The 16,236-nt window shown below is 38.3% G+C and overlaps 2 protein-coding genes across 17 annotated transcripts in view; one reads left to right on the top strand and one right to left on the bottom strand.

Annotated features, from left to right (window-relative positions):
• Positions 1-7,661, top strand: part of PCM1 (pericentriolar material 1) — an 82,818-nt gene extending 75,157 nt beyond the window's left edge. For 11 of the 16 annotated variants that reach the window (XM_047090556.1, XM_047090562.1, XM_047090553.1 and 8 more), the window contains 4 exons: positions 330-586; positions 2,218-2,310; positions 2,416-2,533; positions 6,798-7,661. In XM_047090556.1, the coding sequence (XP_046946512.1) occupies positions 330-586; positions 2,218-2,310; positions 2,416-2,533; positions 6,798-6,895 (566 nt within the window). In that variant the 3' untranslated portion in view covers positions 6,896-7,661. Of the gene's footprint in view, positions 1-329; positions 587-2,217; positions 2,311-2,415; positions 2,534-3,789; positions 5,727-6,797 lie in introns of those variants that run through there. The other 5 variants (XM_047090557.1, XM_047090566.1, XM_047090568.1 and 2 more) reach the window with 1 other exon arrangement.
• A 2,573-nt stretch (positions 7,662-10,234) lies between these two features.
• The window catches only part of ASAH1 (N-acylsphingosine amidohydrolase 1), a 50,560-nt gene continuing 44,558 nt past the window's right edge, over positions 10,235-16,236 (bottom strand). The window contains exons 11-14 of the mRNA XM_047090570.1: positions 12,862-12,993; positions 12,634-12,757; positions 12,152-12,208; positions 10,235-11,243 (exon numbers count right to left, since the gene is read on the bottom strand). Coding sequence (XP_046946526.1) covers positions 11,154-11,243; positions 12,152-12,208; positions 12,634-12,757; positions 12,862-12,993 — 403 coding nt within the window. The 3' untranslated portion in view covers positions 10,235-11,153. The remainder of the gene's footprint in view (positions 11,244-12,151; positions 12,209-12,633; positions 12,758-12,861; positions 12,994-16,236) is intronic.

The raw sequence follows: 16,236 nt of genomic DNA on the forward strand, positions 1-16,236 counted from the left end.
ATAAATAAACACACAGAAAAAAGTCTTTAAAGAAGACATCTTTAGCTACAAATGTGGGGGATTTTTTAGAATGCCCATTCCTGGATATTCATGAATATCCTACTTCATTAGAAATTGGGTGGATTTCAGAAATCTAATTTTTAAAACATCCCCAGATGAATCTGATGAACTAATTTTAGGAACCATTGATAAGGAAAATTTGTAGCTGCCTCTTCTTTTGGGTTTTAAATATCTTGATTACTCATTCATATATACTGCCTATTTGGTATAATAGTAAAATATAATAGCTGTTTCATTACATTAATGTTAAGACTTTCTTTTGATGCCAGATGACCAAGATAGCATTCCTGTGAAACCCTGTTACCTCAACATCTTGGAAAATGAGCAACCTTTAAATAGCGCCATCCAAAAGGACTCTCTTACTACCATTGATTCATCTAAACAGCCTAACCCTTTGCCTTTACCTTTAACTGAAATTGAAACCTTGGTGCCTGCAGTCAAAGAAGTTAAATCTGCCCAGGAAACTCCTGAAAGCTCTTTGGCCGGAAGTCCTGACACTGAATCTCCAGTGTTAGTCAATGACTATGTACGTATCATTTACATTTCATTTCTGTGTGTGTTTCTCCATTTCCAAGTTAACATTTACAGTCTGTACACAGAACTTTCCTTTGTGTTTAGGCTTAGTAACAGCCAAGATGGTTTTCGTATTCAAACTGATTTTAAACTTGAACAGAAGGGTGATAGTAAATTAAGATGATTGTCTCAAAACCTAAAAGCTCTTCTTTTTTTATAATTTTGAGCTTTAGGTGGCAGTCTTCAGAGTTCATTCCAAGTTTAGATTTGGACAGATGATACGCGGGTCACCGTTAATCTCTCACAGTATCCATGTCTAACATCTTAATTATTTTAGAGCATTTCATAAATCCTTGATAAACCTGAAAGTTCACAGTTTGACAGCAGTAGACTCCTTATCTCTATACAGTAAATGACAGAAAAATATGGTAGCAAATCTATACTTAGGGTGTAAGTTGAGTTTTTACCTTGGACATTTTTGTTTCAATTTAATTTTTATAGTAAGTAGGTTTTTTTTTGGATCTCAGATTGTGTTTTATAAACTTGTCAGCAAAAATTAAGGGATTTATAACAATGTACTTTTAGGCCTAAGGAACGTATTTCAATTTTTTTTCTTTTAACATCAACTTTCTTCTTACAGATGTATTTACAATTATGATTTCATAATTTCTCAGCTTATAATATTCCCGAAACATTAGTAGAGTTTCTTAACTGTCTTGATTGCTTTACCACCATAAAATTTACACCATAAAATTATTTTAAACTCTGAAAGTTACCTGTTAGACTTATTCTTACTCTAATTTGATGAGTGCATAGAGTTGCTGTAGGAGGCAGTCAATTGAAATTAAGTTAATGTTTGATTATAGAGGGGACTTGAATTTGAAATTTAGGCCAGGGCCACTACTGAAGGTTCTTGTGCAAGAAAGTCAAATGGCCAAAGTCGTGCTTTTTGAAGATAAATCTGATGACTGTATAAGATTTGTTGTCAAGGAGGTGATGTTAGGAAGCTCCCTTACCATGCATAGAGACACCAAGTTCGAGATGAATGAGGGAGAGATGGGTGAGAAATGTTGAAAGAAGAAGAAAAATTTAAGGTTTCCACTTGGGTAATTGGTACAGTGATATCGTTAAAAATCAGAAAGGGAAACTAGGGGAATAAAAGATTTCAAGTTTCAAAGAAACACTGAAGAGATCACAGAAGGGAGTTATTAGATTCATACCTCATGTTTCTCAGCTTCCACAGAGCTGCTATTGAAAGCCTATAAATGTTTATTGATAGTCTGCTAGATACAGTTCTGATGCGTTCCATAATCGTATCAAGAAACCAGAGTTTTTCTTCTGATTATTTTAGCCTTCAGTGTAACTGCTATTTTTTCTTTGAACCTATATAAACTGGCTTTGTTTTATCAAATGGAGACAGATGTGCTCGGTAGTATGTCCACAGCTGCAAGTGCATGGCCCTTCCTGTGCACGCCAGCTTTGTTTTATTCATGGAGTTGAACGCAGGACAAAAACAAATAGGATGGAATTACTGATGTGTACTTATGTCTAAGAATCCACTTTATCTCTTGGCATGGATGACTTTAAAGGCTTAGATCCAGAGATAGAGTGGATTGCCTTCATTAAATATAATTTATCTTACAGGAAGCAGAGTCTGGTAACATAAGTCAAAAATCTGATGAAGAAGACTTCGTGAAAGTTGAAGATTTACCACTTAAACTGACAATATATTCAGAGGTATTTTGCTTTCGTTAATTAAACTTGTCTTCATATAACAAATACTACTACTGAGATGAAAACTGATTTTGAGGTGTTTTTTTGTTTTTTGTTTTCATTCCAAAGGCAGACCTAAGGAAGAAAATGGTAGAGGAAGAACAGAAAAACCATTTATCTGGTGAAATATTATGTGAAATGCAGACTGAAGAATTAGCTGGGAATTCTCAGACACTAAAAGAACCTGGTAAGAGTTGCCAATTTCAACCAAATCATATTGAAAAATTAGTGACTCTTGATACCATCATTTTGTTTTTCACATCCATTCATAGTACTTGGAAGATTTAAGCCAAATATTGGAAGGAAGCATAATTCTTTAAAAAGTCTAGTCCACTGCCGAATTTAGAAATTAGGTATAAAATGGTATTATCAGATAATTTTCTATTTTTAAAATCTTGAATTTTAGCAAGGTAACAGATGCATGTTGTTTAAGAAGGAAAGGTACAAAAGACTTAAGGATAATTGGAGGAGCCCATTTGTTTCAATTACTGGTTTTTAGTTCTTTTGGATGAGACACTGTTTATCTTTAAATAATATCGTTTTAATTTTTCTTAATTTAAAAAATTCAGACATCTCTTATCTTCCCTATCAAAAGTGAGTATTTGGACCTACCTCTCCTTTCACGATTATTATTTTTGGTTTTTCTGTTTGAGGATACCTTTGTGATTTTAAGTATATATGGTTGGTTGCTCGTTCTCTATCAACTTTGGTCATTACTCAGCCACTGACTGCCTCCTTTTCCTCCTGCTTTCTCTATTCAGTTTTACTCTTCTTCTTACATTAAGGTTATGAAAGCAAACACACATTTTATTTTTATAACTATAGTAGTTGAAACTTCTATACTTTTTCTGAAGACCATTCTGTGTAAGTATGTCTCGTTGCAGAGCCAGGCAGTAGTAATCCCAGATTTCTTTCTGTATCGATCTAATGGCACAGCCCCTGGGCCACTCAGATGAGAACGTGTCTTGCATCAAAATCAAAGGATTTTCTTGTTGTTCTCTGTCCATTCATCAGCCAGTTAATTAAGATTTTTTATTTTTGTTTTCCCTAGAAATACTAAATGTCAAACCTTTAACTGATTTCCCAGTGGTTTAGCCCAGTTCTGCTAGTTGGAGTCTCAAAGCTGCCCCTGCTCAGGGGGTCTGGGCTGAGCCCTTCTCGCCCCACACTGCGCCACCGCCTGCTTTTAGCGTCCTGGGGGCTTGTTGTCCCCTGTCCTGCTTTCCCTCACAGCCTCTTTTCTTGGTCAGGATTTCATCAGTTTTACCGTTTTTTTCCTAGTGGAGTTTTTTTAAGAGAAATGAAGTATCTGCTCAGTCTGCTGTCCTCAAACTCTCACCTGTTTTTAAACTACATTAGTGTTTTTGTAATAACTTTAAGAGAACAGTAAATTCTAGTATGTCTTAATTCAGTAATTTATAATGCATTCATTCTGTTTTTCAGAAACAGTGGGAGCCCAAAGTGTATGAGAGGTCTTCAGAGGCTCATCTAACTTGCTTTACATAGTCAATGCATACATGAACATGGCACTAAATAAACGTCTGTTTTGATCTGTATGAAAATGTAAATTAGTTTGACACTGCATTCTTGATAGGTGTGCTGATTTCTGCCCGTGGCAGTTTAAAACATCAGAAACTGAATTCTGGACAGATTCAAGCCTTCATACACTGTAGGGTTGTTTTTCTTTTCTTTCTTTTTTTCTTTTTGGTCTTTTTTTTTTTTTTCCTCTCCCATTGTGATGTTTAGTATTGATAAATTTAAGATGTAGTTTTAAATAAAGTTGGACTTATCTGTAAAGTAATCTCTTTTGGAAATGATGTTGAATTCTAAACAGGAAGTCACTGTTCTGTATGGTTAGGATAGTTAGAGAAGAGCAACAGTCAAGAGTTAGACAAATAGACTAGTTAATATAAAGAGCAGCCATTAGGCCAGGCTTCCAGATAGTATGAGTGTTGCTGCTGTTGGGTCTGATATTCTTTTAAATGCCTGCACTGTCTTATTCCTGTGCGAGAATAGGGCAAGTTATAAAGGTATCCAGGATATTGGTGACGTTGTTACAAAATATATATTCATATTCTGTTCAAATTGGATTAAGTTCAGAACACATGTCCTTAGTACTTCGAACTTATATACTTATCAGATAAATATTTTCCAGAATTCAATTCCTATCTATGTTGCCACAGCCTAAAAAAAAGGTTTTATGTAATTGAGTATTTCTGCACAAACAGGTAACGTTATGATTAATTTTAAATGAAAAACCAAACCCCTTCAAGTAGGGATTACAGAACTAAATTTTATGCAGCAGAATGTTAACTCTCTGTATGCCTTTAGACAAACTTGGCTTTTGAGATACATCTATGAGATTTCTTCATCACTAAGTAAATCAGTTTTTAAAGGTGAATTACCTTTAGATTGCAAACTTGACCTATACCTGAGGGAGGCTTCACCGAGCCTGTTAACAAGCCAACCTTACAGGTTTCTCGAATTAAATATGAAGACTTAATTTCAATTAGTCTTTAAAACTTAATTTACTGAAACATGCCATAAGAAAGTCATTTCATTGGTATTCCTTTAAAATTCTTAGTTGCCTGATACTTGATTGTAAAATTACAGTGCTCATCGGGGAGTCTGTTAAGTGAGGATTTCTGAGGACATTTACTGTATTACTAATTAATTTAAATTATGTGAGGTGTAGATCTCCAACATTAATAAAACCTATTCCAGAGAGAGAGGGGAGAAAAAAAAAAAAAAAACCTATTCAGAGAACTATCATTCCAGAATCAGGAATTCTTACCCAGTTGGCCTGACTTCTGGGAAACTAAAACGATAGATTATATGGATACTCAAGTTCTATATTTATATGTCTTGTAGACTCCGAACGGAAAGGGGAGAATTTCATATTGGCACACAAGCCAAGCCTTCGTGTTACAGCTCTGTCTCTCTCTACATGCCTATGAAAGATAGGTACGGTGGAAGAACTGTACTTCTTAGTTATTACTCTAGAAGCTGTGGACCTTATCTAACTTATTTGACTTGTGTTATAGCTGCTGTAACCTAGTCTGTTGTTTTCTATTTGAGAAGATAATTCAGTTTTAAAGTACTTGGGGCTTAAGATCAGATAACTTGTTTTACATTTTCCTTAGTAACTACTGCTCAGAGGTTAGGCATTCAGGATTCCTGTTTGTTAATTTTTAAGTTGAAAATCTGGTTACAGATAAAAGAGGGAGAAAGGTCAAAATGAGTGAGACAGAATCCTGTGCAGGTTGAGATAATGCTTAAACTAGTGAGCCCACTGGACTGTGCAGGTACTCTTTGTATTTTGTAACATTCACTTTGGGTAAATGCTTTTTCACTGTTAATAAATGTATATCCTCCATACAGCCCTGAATTGCATTTTCATTTAAACTGACATAGTCACCTATGCTTTAGAATTTATTTCAGAGTTATGGCTTATTTGGCAATTTTAAATGTCAAGACAAAACGGAAAAGACATGAAAAAGAGTGACGTATCAACTAGCCAGAGACTTACAGTTGAGACCATTTTTCTTACACTGTAGCTATACTCTGTTTCTTAATTATATCTATTCTATATAGAATATAGAGAACATTTTCATATTCAGAGTTATCCCATATTCAAATTGGGCCAACAATTTTACAAAAAGTTCTTGATTTGGATATTTTGAAAACAAATCACGTTATCAAGCCTGAATTAGAGTTCTCTCTTAACATAGCTAGTGTATAGACAGTCCCCAACTTAATGATGGTTCAAGTTACGATTTTTTAGTTTTACAATGGGGCAAAAGTAATACAGGCCTACATTGGTGGCGCCTTAGGTGGCTCAGTCAGTTAAGTGTCTGACTCTTGGTTTCGGCTCAGGTCATGTTCTCACGGTTCATAAGTTTTAGCCCCACATTGGGCTCTGCGGGATTCATTCTCTTTCTCTCTCTCTCTCTCTCAATAAAGAAACTTAAAAAAATGATACAGGCATCCACTGGAGATATTACAGGTTTGGTTCCAGACCAGTACAATAAAGCAAGTATTGCAATAAAGGGAGTCAGATGTTTTTGGTTTTCCAGGGCATGTAAAAGTTTATGTTTATACTGTACCCTGTTTCCTGTGCAATGGCATTATATCTGAAAGTTCATACCTTAATTAGAAAGTATCTTAGTGCAAAAAAATGCTAACCGTCATCCAAGCTTTCAGCAAGTTGTAATCATTTTGCTGATAAAGGGTGTTGCCTCAATGTTGATGGCTGCTGAAGGCTGGGGTGGCTGTGGCAATTTCTTACAGTTTGCCATTGTCTTGACCTCCCTTCCCAGATTTCTCTCTAGCACGCTATGCCGTTTGATAGCATTTTCCCAATAGTAGAACTTCTTCCAAAATTAGAGTCAGTCCTCTCAAGCCCTCCTGCTGTTTTACTAAGTTTTATTCTTTTCTTGTCATTTCAACAGTCTTCACAGCATCTTCCCCAGGAGTAGATTGTCTCTCCAGGAACCACTGTCTGTGCTCATCCATAAGAAGCAACCCCTCATCCATTCAAGTGTTATGAGAATGCAGCAGTTCAGTCACATCATCAAGCTAATTCTAATTCTCTTATTTCTACCACATCTGCAGTTACTTCCTCCACTGAAGTCTGGAACCTTCATAGTCGTCCTTGAGTGTTGGCACCCACTTCTTTTAAACTCCTGTTAACATTGATATTTTGACCTCTCCCCACGAATCACAAATGTTCTTCGTGGCATCTAGAATGGTGAATCCTTTCCAGGTTTAGTTTACGTTGCCCAGATCCACTTCAGGAATCACTCTGTGGCAGCTACAGCCGTACAAAAGGTATTTCTTCAAAAGTAAGATTCTAAGGTCAAAAATACACCTTGATCCATGGGGTGCAGAAAGGATGTTGTGTTAGCACACATGAAAACAACATAAATCATGTTGTACGTCGCCATCAGAGTTCTTTGGTACAATGTTAATGAGCAGTAATATTTTGAAAGAAATTTTTTTTTCTGAGCTGTTAGGTGTCCATCATGGGCTTAAAATAGTAAACCATGTTGCCAACAGATGTGCTTTGTTTACAGAATGGCCTGTGGGCATTGGCTTCAACTTAAAATCACCAGCTTCGATAGCCCCTAACAGAGTCAGCCTGTCCTTTGAAACTCTGAAGCTAGGCATTGACTTCTCTCTAGCTATGAATGTCTTGGATGGCATCTTCTTCCAAAAGAAGGCTACTTCACCCGCACTGAAAATTTGTCGTTTAGGGGCACCTGCGTGGCTCAGTCGGTCGAGTGTGCAACTTGATTTCTGCTCAGGTCACGATCCCAGGGTTGTGGGATCAAGCCCCACATCAGGCTCCTTAAGATTTCCTCTCTCCCTCTGCCCCTCTTGCCCACTCGCACATTCTCTCTCAATTAAAAATATGTATATATTGTTTAGACACCTGCATCAGTTATCTGGATAACTTGCTACATCTTCTACATCAGCACTTGCCGCTTCATCCTGCACTTTTATATTATGGAGAAGGCTTCTTTCCTTAAATCTCATGAACCAATCTCTGCCAGGTTTCTCCTTTCCTGTTGAAGCTTCCTCACCTCTCTGAGCCTTCACAGGATTGAAAAGAGTTAGGGCCTTGCTCTAGATTAAGCTTTGGCTTAAGGGAATGCTGTGGTTGGTTTGATGATCTATACAGACCACTCAAACTTTCTCCCTATCACCAATAAGGCTGTCTCACTTTATCATTCATGTGTTCACCAGAATGCCACTTCCAGTTTCCTTCAAGAACTTACTTGCATTTGCAACCTGGCCTGCCCGTTTGGTGTAAGAGGGCCAGCTTTCAGTCTTTCTTGGCTTTCTATGTGCCTTCCTCAGCGAGCTGCGTCGTCATTGTGAGCTTCTGATTTAAAGTGACAGACACAGCAACCTACTTAATGGGAGATTTGTCAATGATGTAACCAATAAAGAGTTAATATCCAAAATATATGTAGAATTCCTAAAACCCAATAGCAAAAAAAAAGATTAAAAATGTGTAGACGATCCGAAAAGACATTTTTCCAAAACAGACATACAGATGTTCACCATCACTAATGACAGAAATGCAAATAAAAACCACGAGATAGCACTTCCCACTAGTCAAAGTGACTAGTATCAGAAAGGCAAGATGTAACGTGTTGGCAACCATGTGTAGCAAAGGGAACCCTCGCGCACTGCTGAGAATGCAAACTAGTGTACCCGCTGTGGAAAACACTGGAAAAATTAAAACATGACCCAATAATTCTGCTACTGGCTATTTACCCAAAGAACAAGAAAAAGAAAACACTAATTCAAAAAGATACATGCACCCCTATGTTTACTGCAGTATCATTTACAATAAGCTAACATATGGAAACAACAAAGTATCCATTGATAGATGAAGATGTGGTGTATGCATGTATATAAAACGGAGTATTACCCAGCTGTAAAAAAGAATGAGATCTTAACATTTGCAACAACAGGGATGAACCTAGAGGGTATTCTGCTAAGTGGAATAAGAGAAAGATAAATACCATGTGACTTCATTCATAACGTGGAATCTAAAAAACAACCCCCCGCCCCCCAGATTTGTACATATAGAGAACCTGTGGTTGCTAGAGAAGGTGGGGGTGGTGGGGAACTAAGGGGATTATAAGAGGTACAAACTTTCCAAGGAAAAAAGAGATGTATGGTTTACCTTGCATTGGAACCCTTAGAAGCCACTGTAAAGTTATTAAGTGGGCTGGGGCGCCTGGGTGGCTCAGTGCGTTAAGTGTCTTGACTTCAGCTCAGGTCATGATCTTATGGTTCGTGGGTTCGAGCCCTGAGTCGGGCTCTCTGCCGCTGAACACTTGGTCAGAGTCTGGAGCCTGCTTTGGATTGTGTGTCTCCTCTCTGCCCCTTCCCCGCTCAAGCTCTGTCTCAATCTGTCTCACAAAAATAAATCAATGTAATAAACAAGTTATTAAGTGGCCTCATTTCAAGACTGTTGTGTCCTGGGGTATAGGGAGGCCCAGGGAGAGAGATGGGCAAATGGCCAGTGGGTGGATCACCATATCAAATACAGTAATGATGAAAAAGTCTGAAATGCTGTACAAATTATTAAAATGCGACACAGCACAAAGGGACCAAAAGCTGTTGGAAAAGGGCACCGATAGACCTGCGTCAATGACGCGGGGTTGCCACAGACCTCTTTGTGAAAACACTATCTGTGAAGGACGGTAAAGCGACGTATAGGAAAACCAGGTATGCGTGCCATCCCATTCACGTGTCCTCTCCAAGTTAAGCCAGCAGTGGGAACCGCTGTCGGCATGTTGGTAAACACCCTCCCGGTCATCCTTCTACACTGTAGACACGAGGACATACACAAATAGGCTTCTACTCTGTATCCTAATTTATAACTGCTTTGTTGCCACTAAACAATGCTACCTAAAACTTCCATGCTAGCTGTTTCCTCCATATTCTCTGATGAGTCCTGAGGAATTGGGTCTGAAACAGCATCTCACCTATTTATTATATATATCAAAAGGAAGGCTATTATTTCAGGAAAAAATCCAAGTTTGCCTCATTTCATTTTTATCAGGGGCAGAATTGGAAGTTTAACACAAATCCTCCTGTAATTCCTCTAGCCTCACTAAGCTAACATGAGCATCACTACAGTTTTGTGGAAGCACCTCCTCCTCCCAGGAGAAAAGTAGCCTTTGGACACCTACACACTGTTGACAGCACTGGGTTGAGACGAAAGGATTAGTCACGTCAGCTAGTGACCAGTGAGTCTTAAGTTGAAGAACCCACCTATACAAGCCTTGTAACTGAATTCAGGTATGGTCAGCTTGGATCTCCAGCACGTAGGTCCACACTGCGTCAGCACACGTGTCTGCCAGCACTATTTCCAACGACTGTTTATTGAGCGTCATGAATACAAGTGACATCATACAAAATGAAGTGTATACAGTCTCACCCAACTGGCATGCACTTCACAGTTAATTGTGTGAAAGTTTGAAAGGTTAACACATTCCATCAGTGCTTTTCATAAAAAGATTTCTGAAAGACATTTTTAGTAAGGTTTTTAAGAAATACACGATCAGACAAACTAAAAATGTATTAAGTGAACAACATTTGTGAGAGTTTATGGATTCACCTCGATTTCCACAAGGCTTTGACCTGTTTACTACTAACTCACAGAACCTAGGACTCAGTTTTTGAAGTTAACAAATGCCTGGAGTGACTGGGAGGTAGACTAATCATGAAAAAGGGAACATTTCAGTTCTGTGTACAAAAGGCTGCCTTCACATACGGATTACTTCATGAACCCCAAAAAAGTACTTCTATTCAGGGTCAAAGGCTCCAGTACTACTGCCTGTTAAGAGAACTACACAGGTGGGTGGATGTCTCCTCTACATTGCTGTCAAAAACAGCAAAGACCATGTTATGTTAATTTGAAAAGAATCGGAAGGAAAAGACTGCTGTACGGAAAACCATACCAATATGTGGATTAAAGTGAAAGACGGAATGGTGTACAGATGTGCCCGAGTCAATGCCCACCGGGACTCTTGCTTTATTCTGTGGGCCCCACGAGGTCCCTGTCCCCAAACGTCCAAGTGGAGTGAAACCGCAAATTCTAGGTGATTGGTTTCTGTAACGAAGTTAATCGTAAATGAGAGTAATCAACTGTTAGGGCAAAAATGGTCTGTGGACTCATGCCCCAAAGAGAAACTGCCCCGAGTCTCAGTCTTGGAAGGAGGTCGGACACGGGTGAGTTTCCACCTTCATGCCACACAGCATTCTAGACGCCGGGTGTGTGCTCACCAACCTATGCAAGGGTCTGGGCAATCCCGCAGGTAAGTTTCGTATTGACCTTTGGTAACATCCATCAGGGTGGTGAATACAGTCAGCTGAAAGAAAAGGGACTTTTATTTGAAAAATGTTTCCAATTCAACGACGTCCTGACTTACATTAGCATTTCTATACACGTGGAGTTGCTTTATGAAGCTACTTAGTATAAAATAGTATATAAACGGTGTGTATACAAAGATACAAAAATAAATATACAAAGAACCAAATAGTTAATAAGTTAATATTTACATATCACCATTTAAGGATGCCACAGCAAAACAATAATAATTGAAACAACTGACTTCAATAGAACCATTACTCCAGGTCATGAATATAAACAGGCTCTGGAGAGAATCCCGTTAATTCCTTACAAGATCTGATTCCTGAGTAGCACGCTGCTTCACCACCAGTGCTGTAACACCCCACGTCCTCAGCTCACACAGAGCCTGATGGTTCCGTGGAGGATAAACAGCCCGGCTGTGGCCATCCTTATCCTTAACGCATCTCTAACACAGCGGGGGAAACTCAGGCACGAAGCTCCATCTGAAAACAGACTTCAGACTTCGTTGAGTTCTAGGTGCTAATTGTAGTGTACAGTGTGAGATTTCTGACAGGGAGAAGTCGAAGGTAAAAGGCTGATTTTAACTGAAACGTCATGGAGGTAAAACCAGAGACCATACTCTGATCAGTCTGGACCTCAAACCACACTAATCAGTTTGTCATATCCCAGGAGTGACTGTTTTAGTCACACAAAAAACATTTTTAAAAATCAACCTTAAGCAGAACATGACTTGGGGGTTCTAGCTCTGACTGATCCGCGATAACAGGGAAAGATAAAAACACAGGCCCAGGTTATTTCCCTAAAAGTAAATTATATACATACATGTTTTAAAAATAATGAAATTACAATTAAAATTTATTAAAATTAAAAATTATAAATATATATATATATATATTTTAAAAATACCTTGTTGAGGACAGGTTTTGTTGACAGGACATCATATATGGTCGCAAATGAGATATTCTAAAACACAGAAGTAATTTTGTTCATTAAGTTAAATGCTGATGTCAGGAGGGTTATCCACACAATGGGCTATTAGAAACAAAGGCTTTCTTCAGTCAACCTCCCAGAAACCCTAAAAGAATTTCCTTTGGGGTCACTGTTAGAAGAGTTAATGGTTCTAATGTGTCACTTTTTCTCTCTCCTCCTGCCCTCTTTAATTCTTGTCATTCAGCTACAGAGTGGTGTCCCAACATTAGAGTAAAAAGGCAAGTACTGTAAAATTTTGCTCTTTCAATTCAAAATGAAACAAAAACTCAGTACAGATTGTCCAGAGACACTGAATAACAGGAAGTTTATAAGTTCCTCAAAGGCCAAAGAAAAATGCCACAACTAAGATAAGCTTCAAATGTCACCATTTATTTCTACATAGGACATTGTGACTGTACCTCTTGAGTTGTCCGGTTTAGGCACATCTTTGCAGGCGTTCTGCGATCATCGAGAAAGAAAGGACTTTTCCAACGGTCATAATTTGTTTGTAGCACATACCATCTATCCTGCTTGGGGTTGAGTCTAAATACAAACAGAGATTCTGACTAGGTTTCATGCCTTAAACCTGTAAATATGTCAGTCTATGCTTTAGTTTCTACTTATTTTGTTTGAACAAATGTACTTACTCATATACATCCAAAGATTGTGTTCTATCTCTCGTAATCACACAACCTTCCCCAGACTTGTTGCCTCCCAGGATAAAGTATGCTGGGGCCAATATCTTAGTTTTCGTCAATATATTCTTGGCTTCTTCATAACTACATAGAAACATTTAAGAAAAAAAAGTAAACATTTTTAGTGGACTTGGAATGAAAAATATTTAGTTGTGGAAACTAAGGGAAAACAAAAGTATCTGAGAAACATATTCTTTTTTTTTTTTTTAACGTTTACTTATTTTTGAGAGAGTGAGAGACAAAGCATGAGTGGGAAAGGGTCAGAGAGAGAAAGGGAGACAGAGTATCTAAAGCAGGGTTCAGGCTCTGAGCTGTCATCACTGAGCCCAACACGGGGCTCGAACCCATCAACAGTGAGATCATGACCTGAGCTGAAGTCGGACGCTCAACTGACTGAGCCACCCAGGCGCCCCTATGCCTAGCACTTTTTAAATAAACGAGCTCATTTGCTTTAAGCGCGCGTGCGCGCACACATGCGCGCGCGCGCGCGCGCGCGCACACACACACACACACACACACACACACACACCATGAACTCCCTATGAATGTCAAAGGTTAACCTAAGAAATTCTGAAATAATTATTCAATGTAGCTAGAAAATATTTTTCTATTTTAAAATGAGCAATTTAAAATAAACTACCAATACATTAAAACGATCGTACACTATACTCAAATGGTATTTATTACAGGGGTGCAAGAACGGACCAACATCAACACATCAATGTGTTTCACCACGATAACAAAATGAAGGATAAAAAGCATATGATCATTTCAACAGATTCAGGGGAAGCACCTGACAGAATTCAACATCGTTTCATGATAAAAACTCAACAAGGTGGGTATTAGGGGGAAGATACCTCAACATAATAAAGGCCACATAGGACAAACCCACAAGTAACATCGTAGTCAATGGTGAAAAGCTGAAAGTTTCTCCTCTAACATTAGGAACAAGACAAAGATGTCTACTCTCACCATTTTTATTCAGCACAAGTACTGGTAGCCCCAACCAGAGCAGTTAGGCAAGGAGAAGAAATAAAAGGCATTTAATTCAGAAAGGAAGGAGTAAAACTGTCACTATTCACAGACGATATGACACTCTATACAAAAACCCTAAAGACTGCACTAAAAAACTGTTAGAATAAATGAACTCAGCATAGGTACAGGACACAAAATCAATATACAAAAATCAGTTGCATTTCTACACACTAACAATGAACTACCAGAAAGAGAAATTAAGGACAAGATCCCATTTACAAGTGCAACAGAAAGAATAAAATGTCTAGGAAGAAACTTAACCCAGGAGGTGAAAGCCCTGTATACTGAAAAGTATAAGACACTGATAAAATAAATGGAAAAAGACACAAACAAATGGGAAGATATTCTATGCTCACGGATTGGAAGAATACTCTTAAAATGTCCACACCATCCAAAGCAGTCTACAGATTCAGTGCAATCTCTGTTGAAATTTCAACAGCATTTTTCACAGAACAAATAATCCTAAAATTTAACTATAAGAATCCCAAGTACCCAAAGCAATCTTGAGAAAAAAGAACAAAGCTGGAGGCATTACACCTCCTGATTTCAAACTATATTTTAAAGCTGTAGTAATCAAAACAGGATGATATTGGCATAAAACAGACAGACAAATCAACAGAACAGAGAGCCCAGAAACAAATCCATGCATATATGGTCAATTTACATTAACAGAGCAAAGAATATACAATTGGGAAAGGACAGTAACATGCAAAAGAATGAAACTAGACGACTACCTTATACCATACACAAAACACAACTCAAAGTGGATTAAAGAACTGAACACAAGACCTAAAGCCATAAAACCAGAATAAAATATAGGCTATAAAGTCCATGACATTAGTCTTGGTGATGAATTTTTGGATTTGACACAAAAAGCAAAGGCAACAAAAACAAGTGGGCCTGTATCAAACTAAAAAGCTTCTGTACAGCAAGAAAACCATCAACAAAATGAAAAGGCAATCCAGTGAAAAGGACGAAAGTATTTGCAAATTTTATTATCTGATAAAGAGTTAATATACAAAATATGTAAAGAACTCATTCTTTTATGATCCTTAGGCCCAACTCTAACATCATGGGGGGGTTCCCTGTACCTAACACCAAGAAATTCTTGGACATCCTCAAGTGTCCAAGAATTCGACTCAATTCTGACACTATCTATACAGAGATAACATTGGATTCACTTGTTAAGGATTCAGACTTATAAGACTGTACTCCATCCCTAACTTCAGAGATCAGTCCTAAGCCCCATCCAGCCAGTTGTAAGCATTACCTGTGCCTCTAGCTGACTGGCTAAGACTGGAGGTTCCCACAAGGTCCTCTTTAGCTTCAATTAATTTCCTACAGTCGCTCATAGAACTCAAGGAAACGTGTACCAGTTTATTAAAGGATATGATAAAGGATACGAAGCAAGAACCATATAAAGAGATGCATAGGGCAAGGCAGGTGAGAAGGGCACAGAGCTTCCATGCTCTCAGAGTATGCCGCTCTCCCCAAAATTCTGTGCTCACCAACCCAGAAGCTCTCCAAACCCTTTCCTTTTGGGGTTTTATGGAGGCTCCATTACATCAGCATGACTCATTAAATCACTGCCCCTCTACCCTTCCCGGATATCCGGTGGCCCTGAAAGTTCGAACCTTGTAATCGATGGCTTCCTTCACAGGCCACCAGGCCCCACCCTTTGGTGCTTTCCAAAAGTTGCCTCATTAACATGACAAAAGACACCTTGATCACTCTCAACACTTAGGAAATTCAAGGATTTGGCGAGCTGTGAACCCAGAAATGAAAACAGATCAAATATCTATCTCTTACAAAAAAAAAATCACAGTATCGTACTCATATAACTCAATAGCATAAAAAAATTGATTTAAAAATGGGTACAGGATCTGACTGGGCATTTTTCCAAAGACGATACACAGATAGATGGCCAACAAGTACATGAAAACTATGCTCAGCATCAAGACTCACTAGGCAAATGCAAATCAAAACCACAATGAGTTATCACCTCACACCTGATAGAATGGCTATTACCAAAACGGTAAGAAATAAGTACTGGTGAGGATGTGGAGAAAAGTGAACTCTGCACTGTTGGGAATGCAATTGGTACAGCCACTGTGGAAAACTGTATGGAGGTTCCTCAGAAAAATAAAAATGGAAGTACCATATGATTCAGTCATTCCTCTTCTGGTAATATATCCAAAGAAAACAAAAACACTAACTTTAAAAGATACCTGCAGCCCCCTGCTCACTGCAGCATTAGTTACCAAAGCCAAGATATGGACACAACCCAAGTGA

The sequence above is a fragment of the Lynx rufus genome, unplaced genomic scaffold (genome assembly GCF_022079265.1).
Source record: "Lynx rufus isolate CCGP_SWC_20201006 ecotype Redwood Valley unplaced genomic scaffold, mLynRuf1.p SCAF_3, whole genome shotgun sequence".
Taxonomy (NCBI): domain Eukaryota; kingdom Metazoa; phylum Chordata; class Mammalia; order Carnivora; family Felidae; genus Lynx; species Lynx rufus.